Here is a 9,523-nt window from a genome sequence, read left to right as displayed (position 1 = left end):
GCAGCCGGCAGGCCAGGCCGGGGCTGCCAGCCCGCCGTCTCCAGTCCCATATTAGGCCCATCGATCACACGTTATGAAGCCGGAGCCTGTCCCCCGGCTGGGATGAGCAGCAGACGTGCCGGTCACTCCGTGTTATTTAGGGGCCTCCGTTGGCGGGCTGCCCTGCCTGCCCTCTGTGTGCCAGTGGGCCATGGTGTCCCTATTCAGGACCCAAGCCGGTGCAGCTCTGCCACTCGCTTGCAGGAATCCCGGAGGATTCTGCCCAGGGCCCAGGAGGGCGTGTCCCAGCCCTTCTGTGGGCTGAGAGCACTGAGGACTCCCCCCTGCCTGCCTCTCCCATGGGAACTCCACGCCTCACAGGGCGAGGCTGCCTGGCTCTCCCATAGGCGCCTTCCTGCTTCCATGCCCGCCGGCCATGCCAGAAGTTCCGTTTTGGAGTCAAATCACATCTTCAAAAACCAAGCACCAGCATCTCTGAGCCCTGGGACCCTCCGTAAGTACCCCCATCCCTGCACCTCGCTTCCTCATTTGAGCACAGGATAGCAGCCTCTGTCCCCGGGCTGCCTGGAGGACGGCCGGAGGCCCTGCATGCGTGGGCACTGGCCAGACACCCACTGCACAGTCAGATGGGGACAGCGCTTGCCGTGCCAGGTGCTGAAGATGCGCGAACTGGCAGACAGCATCCCGGTCCTTCGCGGGGCCCCGCCCTCAGAGTCACAGAGCGGCTCAGTGGCTGAGCCTGAGGTCATCAGTGATCCCCAGGACTGTCCCCTGTTGGGGACCAGACCCCAGCCTGTGGGAGAACTCAGCTGGAGAGCCCACAGCCTCTCCTTGGTCCCCATCTCAGGTGGGCCCCTGGGCTCCGAGATTCAAGCGGGCTGCCGAGTCCTTGGGCCATGTTCTTGGGCCAGCCGCTAGTCTGGAGCCCCCCACTTCCTGCCGAGTCCCTCCCTGTGGTCTGGGGCCAGCCGCTAGCCTGGAGCCCCCCACTTCCAGATGCTCCCATCCTGTGTCTCCCCGATCCCAGAGCATTCTGGGCCATGCTGGGACCTATCTACAACAAGCTCACAGCTCCGCTCCTGCACAGCTCCAGGGACCACCACAGGCCTCGCTCCACCACCAGTCCCAGCCGCCTTCCTCCTCTGGCTGTGCTGAGGGCTCCTGCGCCAGGCCTGTCCCTCTCAGGGCCCCATAGGTCCTGCCTCACACACACAGATACATCCCACAGACACACACCACGTGCACGCACACATACGCACCCATACCACACGCACACACACGCCACCAACCTGCACACATGTACACACACACAAACACACACCAACACACAGATACCCTTCCCACATCCTCCCCTCACAGATCCCAATGGAAACCCGATAGCTCCCAGCACATCCTTGAGACACGTGTGTGCATGAAAATCAATTTGCAAAGAATATCCCCATTGCAGAGACGGGGGTGGGGACTGACAATAAACTATGGAGAAGGCAGATCTCTGCGGAGACCTGAAGGGGAAGACAAGGGGGTGCAGCGGGGAGGGTGCTCTGAGCAGAGGGAGCAATGTGTGTGTAACAGCTCTGCAGCCCTCACAGAGCTCCCCAGGCAGGGGGAGTCCTAGCCGGACACTGAGGCTGTGGACTGTCCTAAATGGGGTTTGTCCTGGAAACTGGGAGAAGTGGGGAAGGACAGGGCCAGGAGGCTGCTAAGAGAGTCAGAGAACTGGGTTTCAATCCTTCCTGACCTCTGCTTCCGTGAGCCTCAGTGTTCTCACCTGCAGCCTGGGGGCAATGCCCCTCCCTAATAAGATCATCTCGGGGATGAATCTGGATGGATTGTACGGCAGGTGGTGGGGACGGAGCCTGGCCCAATGGTGGTGAGCAGGAGGAGTCACCTCTCTGAGTCTGACACAGCGGGGGGTGCCCCCTAACCCCACCTGCTCCGAGTGGCCCCCATTTTCACCCCGTCCCGCAGAGGGCAGGGGAGTGACACTGAATCCACCTTCCTGTCCTCCAGGGGCCTCCAGCAGGCCGTGCCTCCTGAGCAGGCATAGACTTGGCAGCCTTACAGTTTTATTTTCTGAGCCCCCTCGCCTGGCCTTCGCGTCGGCCCCAGCAGGCGGCATAAATTTCCCGCGGCCTATGCAGGGCCCCATTTGCGCATCGCCAGGAATGCTAATCGGCTCCTGGCGGTCCCAGGCGGAGAATCCCGCCTTTCTCTGACATTTGTAAAGTTCACATTTTCAAAATAAAGCCACGTGAAGGGCGAGGCACCCGTAGATCACTTCCCTGTCACCGGCCTGCCGGCTCCTTCCCTGCCCTTGGCCTTCACTCTCCTGCTTAAAAGCCGTCAGTCCTGGGAGAACAGCCCCCACCGAGCTTCGAGCTTCGCTGGCCAGTTCCTTTCTCCCAGCCTTCTGCCTATTTCTGCCCTCCCTCCCTCCTGTCATACACTCACTCATTCACTTATCCTTTCATTTTGCACGATTTATTGAGCACGTAGTGCACACCCTTCCTGAGTGTGTGTCAAGGACACAGCAGGAAGCCCCAGGATTCTTGTACCCAGGAGCTGACAGTCAAGTGGGAAAGGGACATGAAACACTCGCTTAATGACAAGTGTGAGAAGCGCCACAAAGTGGGAGGCAGGGGAGGTGTCACAGGGTTGGGGCACCAGGGACTGCTTCCCTGAGGAAGTGGCATCACCCCAGGCCTAAAGGAGGAGCAGGAGTCAGCCCCCACCCCACCCTGGCGAGAAGAGGCAGAAGGGCATTTCAGGACCCGTGGGTGCAAAGTCCTGGGACGGAGGCGCCCTGCAGGAATGCCTGAGGGTCTGGAGGAGGCTGGTGAGTTCTGGAGTCTTAGGAGCTTCGGCTCAAGAGATCTCCTTTACCCAAGGGGAATAGGGGCCCTGCAGGGTCGTGCCAGGCCCCTGGTGCAGACTGGGGTCCTGCTCAGGTGAGGCTCAGTGTACGTGGCGCTCAGATGGCCAGGCCCTAGGGCAGCCAGAGCTATGCGTGTGCCTCCTGTCCCTGGATGGGTTCTGCTGACTTTTAATCGGGTTATAACTGGGTTCTGGTGACTTATAACTGGGTTCGGGTGACTTATAATTGCTGTTTCCTTGTCCTCAGCAGAAAGAGCTCAGAAATGAAATTACTGTTTTAAGGACAGCCTCCCTGCAGTGAGAACTGCTGGCAAAGACCAGTGTCTTCTTCCTATAGTCGCATAGCGGCAAGCAAGGCCGAGCTCACGGTCTGGAGGGGAGACAGGCCACAAACAGACAAGCAAAAACATGCCCAGCAGGTGCAGTGAGGGCTAGGGGGGAAACCCACAGAGTGGCAGGCGAGCGCTGGGGAAGGTCAGCAGGAGGGTCTGGGACGGCCTCTCTGTAAAGGGACATTGGGACAGATTGGGATGCAGAAGAAAGGATGGAAAGAGCGTTCCAGGCATGAGGAGTAGCAAGTACAAAGGTCCCCGAGATGGGAACGGGCTCTGTGTGATCAGGACGGAGGCCCGTGTGGCTGCAGCCAGCCCAGTGGGCGAGGGGAGAGAGTGGCAGGTGTGGTCAGTGAAACCGGAACTGGGTAGGGGGCAATCAAGCAGTGCCTCCTGTAGGGACAGCAGGGCCCGCACAGCTGGGGCAGAGGCCGCTGAAGAACCCAGGAAGGAAAGGCTCTCATTTTAAGCAGTACTCATTCATCACTGACTCCCGCATCATTGATTCACCATCATTCATTCACTCTCACTCATTCATTCCTTTTCTGTCCATTCTTCCATCCACTTCCCATTCATTCATCCCCTTTGCCTTTTGTGAGCATCCACTCTGCCACCTGCCCAGGGGGGGAGTCAGACCCACTCCCGCCTGCCTTCAAAGGGCTCCTCATCTGTGGTGGGGTCAGAGACACAAGAAAGCCCACTGCAGGGGCCTGAGGTGTTTAATCCACCCATGGGGTGGGTTCCTGGATGCCTGGCTGGGCCCATCTGTGGGTGACACGTGGCACCGAGAGCTGTGGGCCCGTATCTGGGCACTGGGCAGGGGGTGCTGTGTCAGTGTGGACCTGGCTGCCAGCATTTTATCAGGAAGTACCAGGCCCAACGGGAGCTGCTGGGAACCCTGGGTCCCCAGAGGAAGTAGCAGTGGGGGCCAGCTGGGGCCAGAGGCTGGGGCTGGAGCCTCTCACCGGTGGGGTGGACAGCCTGGACCCCTGGGAGAGGCCTGGGAAAGGGAAGCCACTCTAGGCAGGACTCAGAGGACATCCTTTGCTTCCCTTTATCATACAGATGGGAACGCTGAGGCCCAGAGAGGGGAAGGGACCCGCCCAAAGACACACAGCATGGGAGGGGCCAAGCCAGGAGAAGAGTCTGGCCTCCTGGGTTCCTCTGGGCACACACCTTCAGCACTGGCAACGGGCTTCCCCGTCTCCCCCAGGCCTGCTCCCGGACCGGGGACCCTGTCCCAGCACAGCACGCCCACCCAGGGCCCACCCAGAGACCCAGAGCCAGCCTCAGCTTTGCTCACCCCTCCCCCAGCCCAACTGGTGATTCTCTGTCCCCAGTGCCTTTCGGCACAGACACCCCCATGCCCAGGGGACACAGTTTGCTTCCCAGGTCCTGCAGACCCCAGCTCCTCCCTGCTCCTGTTTAGGCTACCACCTCGTTCTCCTCAGGTCCCTGCAGCAGCCGCCAAACCATTTCTGCTTCCATGCCACCCCCAGCGGGCCAATCTCCCTGCACATCCCAAGAGAAAATCTCCCCACAGCTCCCCATGGCCCCCCGGTGAAATCTGGGCTCTCCAGCAGGATGTCCCAGGCCCTTCTTGGTTCGCCTCTTCCACCCTCCCCACTCCTCAAATGCCCATCCTCCAACCCCCACCCCCGGCTTTTGAGCCTTTCACATGCTGCTGTCTGCCTGGGATGCTCTTCCTCAACCCCTTTTCCTGGATACTCCACTCTCCCCGGGTCTCAGCTGAGACCCCACCTCCTCCAGGAAGCCCTCCCTGATCTCTCCAGACTGGGTGAGGCACCAGCTCTCCATTCTCACTGCCTGGTGCTTATAGCCTTGTGTTGTTATTAACAGCTTCTTCTCTGGATCCCTAAAGTGCAGGGACAGTTTCATCATTATTCATCACTCTGTCCCCTGTGCCCAGCCCAGGGCCCAGAGTGTGGGCTGTCCAGTAAACATCTGTCCAGTAGATAAATGAATGAATGAATGAATGAATGAATGGACAGACAGCCATGTTTATCTCCTTTATAGCCCAGCCTGTGGCCCCTGCACCACCCAGAAGGGGACATCCTTTATTCTTCTGAACCCCCTGAACTTGAAGGGCTGCCCAGGGCTGACTCATCCAGGCCCAGACCCACCTCAGGCTGAACACAGCAGGGAGGTTGAGACAGTTGCTAGACTGAGTAGTGACATGCCCTGAGGCCAGCCATGTCCCTTGGCCTGTCTAAATCTGTTAACTCTCTAGGAGGAGATGCTCCGTGAGGGTGACAGCTGAGGGGCCCGCTGTCAGCTCCCATCAGCTCCCTCTCCATCCTGCCTCCCATCTCATCTGGCAGGTCTCCACTGAGCTGTCCCTTCCTCCGAGAAGCCTCCCTGATTGCTCACCCCCTCATGGAGTTCATCCCAGCCCTGTGTCTATTTCCTTTGCGGCTCTTACCATGATCAGTCACTATCTAATTCATCAGGTTGCTTCCTGGGTCACTGTCTGCCTTCCCAATTCTCTGGGGAGCACCATGAGATGACAATCTATCCCCTGTACCTCAGCAACCAGCCCAGGGAGGGCACGGAACAAATGTCCCCTAAAGGAAGGAAGGAAGGAATGGATGGATGAAGGAGTGAGTGGAGAGCAAAGTGGAAAGGCACACAGGCTCTGGGGCCAGGCACACTGGGGTGTGTACGCGGCTCTCTGTTGCTGACGAGCAGAGTGGTCCTGGGCAAGGAGCTGTCTCTTGCCGGGCCTCAGTTTCCCCGTCTGCAATATACGGAGAATAGCAGTAACTACTTGTGCAGGTGGTGCACTCAGCCCAGGTCTGGCTCCCAGGAGGCCTCCCAGGGTGTGACCTTGTCCTTGCTCAGAGGGGCAGGGCCGTGCCCATGGGGATATTGCAATACAGACAGATAGGCACGGGCCTGGCAGTGGGATCCTGGGGGCTGATGTCGCCAGTTGCTAACTTCTCTCTTCCATAGTTGTCCACAAGCCCTTGGCAGACCTCCCAGTTTTTAATTCCTGCCCTTGAAGCCTGCCTGCAGAGCGAGTGATGTCTCCCCACTGAACAGAAGGGAAGACCGAGACCCAGGCATGCGGACAGAGGGCACAGGCTTAACAGAGCTTCGGAGCCAGACTGGGCATCCTGGGAACCATCTAGACCAACGCTCTTGCTGTCCACACCGGGAACTGAGGCACCCTAGAAAGACAGAGCCCCACCCAAGATACCACAGTGAGTCTGAGCTCCAAAGCTGCAGGGTTGGGGGCAGGGGGAGCTGCCTTTCCCCCGTGCGCTGTGCCCCCAACGCTGGGCTCCAACGAGGCTGCAGAGCTGTCAAGAGAGATCAGCAGGGCCCTGGCCGATCTCCCCAGATTTAATTAACAGGCCTTTCATCTCTGTCCTGAAGGAATCAGCTCTCTTCTGTCTTCTTAATTAACGTTCATTAAGCAAATCAGAACAACAGGGTTTTTCTCCCTTCTTTCTTCTCCCGGAAGGTTTTAACCCTTAGTAGGTGGGCTTCAGGGAGGGGAACCTGCTACCTTTGCTGGTAGCCCAAGCAGAATGCCAGGCCTCTGCAGGAGCCCCCTAGGTCCCCAACGCAGGCACATTCCTCATCAGACACATACACACACACACACTAGACACACACGCACATTGGACACACACACACTCACATATCAGACACATGGGACATACACATCGGACACATCAGAGACACACACACTTCAGACACACACATCAGAGACACACACATACACTGGACACACACACATATTGGATACACATGCACATCAGTGACACACACACACACTGGACACACACACATATTGGATACACATACACACATATCAGACACCTGGAACACACACACACATATTGGACACACACACACACATCAGAGACACACACACACACTGGACACACACGCGTATTGGATACACATACACACATATCAGACACATGGAACACACACACATATTGGACACACACACACACATCAGAGACACACACACACACTGGACACACACACATATTGGATACACATACACACATATCAGACACCTGGAACACACACACACATATTGGACACACACACACACATCAGAGACACACACACACTGGACACACACACATATTGGATACACATACACACATATCAGACACCTGGAACACACACACACGTGCACGCACACGCATCAGCTCCTCCTACCACACCACCATCAGTCTGGTGACCTGGTCTCCACTCCCATCTTCCAAAAGGAAACAGGCCTGGGCATCTGCTGCCCAGGAGCCTTCTCTGGTTCCCTGCTATGGCTAGGACAATGGGCAGACCCTCACCAAGCCCTGCCGGCTTCATGTCTGTCCCCCTCCCAGGCCCCCTCGTCCGCCTTGTTCCTCTCACTCGCTTCCCACCTCCCCACGAGGCACTTGCAGTTCCTTCCTCAGTTGTGCCCTCCCCACGTCTCCTCCGGAGACCCTCTCCAATGCCACTCCTCTCCTTCCCGAATCAGCTCTCTCTGCCGGTGCTAAGGACAGCTCCCTGAACCCCTGAAGGAAATATTCAGGGGTCCCTGCTCCCGGAGCAATCCCAGACAGAGGCACACCCACCAGTGGGTCAAGGCCAGTGTGACACAGGTCCCACTTACCGACCCTAGGAACTGGTACCAGCAGCGGACCTCACATGACATGGTAGGAGGTACTTAGGTGGCACCAGGGCTCCACTGCGGGGAGAGATGCAGGGGCTGCCACCAGGTGTCAGGTAGAGGGGCTGGAAGTTGAGGATCTGGGGAGGGGCCCCAAAGCTCCAGGCTGCAGGGAAACTGAGGCCACGTGACCTGTGGCTTCTGTGGGTTTCTGGTCATGTGTGTAAAGAGGGGGCCCCTGGCTTCAGGGGACAGATGTCTTGCCAGGGTGGGGGGCCCGACCAGAAGGTGCCACTCAGAATCTTCCCCTGATGGAGAGCTGGCAGCCCTCACCCAAAGCCTGGCTTCCTCAGTTCTGGCTCCTTCGCAGCCCCTTCCGGCAGTGCAGGTGTTTATTGTCCCCTTGTTGCCCAGATTTGGGGGGTTATTCTGAGACTTTTTTGTGGGTGCCCAGGGGAGTATACTTTGCTTTCTGAATTCCGTGGACCCCAGTCCCTCCCCGAACCCTATCCTAGGAGGAGCCGACCACAGGGATAGGAGAGACCTGGTCACATCCTGCCTCGAATGTGTCCCCAACAAACTGCTTCTCTTCCCTGGGCCTCAGTTTCCCCTTTTGCACAGCCTGTGCCCTGGATCCAACCATCTTTATAGGCTCAGATCTTATCGGATCCCAAGCCACAGGGAAGCGGGGACCTTTAGCCACCCTGCCCACAGTGCCATCCCTTCTACTCTCGCTGTCTGAACACAGCAGTCAGTCTGAGAGGCCGATGCCCACCCGCCGCCCCATGGAGGCTGAGGGGTCTCAGCATGGGGGCCCGGGGAGCGTGCTCGTGCCACTCACCCAGAAAGCGGCCTCGGGAAGGAGCTTTGTCCGATGGAGCTCCGTGCCCCCCACGGCGCTGCTCAGCTCCCCTGCCCTGTGCAGCAACGGCCCGGAGTGTCCTGGGCCACCAGGGGCCGGAGAGGGGGCCCGTCCCCGTATTGTAGCCAACATCGCCACCTGGTGGTTGGTTCCAGGTGAACTTGAGCAGCTGGACGGTGAGAGCTGGGAGGAGAAACTGGGAATGCAGGAGGCACGGGGTTGCTGGGAGACCTCCGCAAATGAGGTCACCAGCCCAGGCAGGACGGTCCCCTTAAGGCCTGCTGCTAGGGCTGGGTGAGGTCGGTGAACGCCCAGCTGATGCCTCTTGAAGGAGCCCTGATCTCTAGCCCAACCCCTAAAGGATCAGTCTTTACTGGCCGCGGAGGTCTCATTCATTCCAGAAATGCTCCTGAACACTGCTCAGTGCAGGCCACGGGGACACCAGGCAGGGGCATATGTGGTCCTTGCCCCCCAGGGGCTCACAACCTCCAGCCCCCGCAGACCCTCACAGGACAAGCTGCCACTGCCAAGAGGCCCACATCCTCTGGCCTCTGTGCGCCGCTCCAGCCTCACCCCACAGGACCAGCTCCCTACTCAACACTGCAAACACACGCCGCCGACCTCACCTACTTGTGCACGCCTCTGGACCTTTGTGTGTGCTGCTGCCTGGGATGCCCTTTCCTCTACTTATCCTTTACAGCTCAGCCTAAATGCTGCCTTTTCCGGGAAGCGTCCTCCAACTCCAGGCAGAACCAGCCACCCCACCCTCCTTGCACCCATTCCAGGCACTGTTTTGTTGCATGTGTCAGCTTGTGCGTC

At 58.6% G+C, this 9,523-nt stretch overlaps 1 protein-coding gene across 1 annotated transcript in view; it reads left to right on the top strand.

Annotated features, from left to right (window-relative positions):
• The first annotated feature begins 8,609 nt into the window (after positions 1 to 8,609).
• LAMC3 (laminin, gamma 3) overlaps positions 8,610 to 9,523 on the top strand; it is a 125,767-nt gene continuing 124,853 nt past the window's right edge. Inside the window, exon 1 of the mRNA XM_011971197.1 lies at positions 8,610 to 8,880. Coding sequence (XP_011826587.1) covers positions 8,610 to 8,880 — 271 coding nt within the window. The remainder of the gene's footprint in view (positions 8,881 to 9,523) is intronic.

The sequence above is a fragment of the Mandrillus leucophaeus genome, unplaced genomic scaffold (assembly GCF_000951045.1).
Source record: "Mandrillus leucophaeus isolate KB7577 unplaced genomic scaffold, Mleu.le_1.0 Scaffold99, whole genome shotgun sequence".
Taxonomy (NCBI): Eukaryota; Metazoa; Chordata; class Mammalia; order Primates; family Cercopithecidae; genus Mandrillus; species Mandrillus leucophaeus.
Note: the sequence above shows the minus strand (reverse complement) of the source record. Positions and strands in the feature narration are given on the sequence as shown.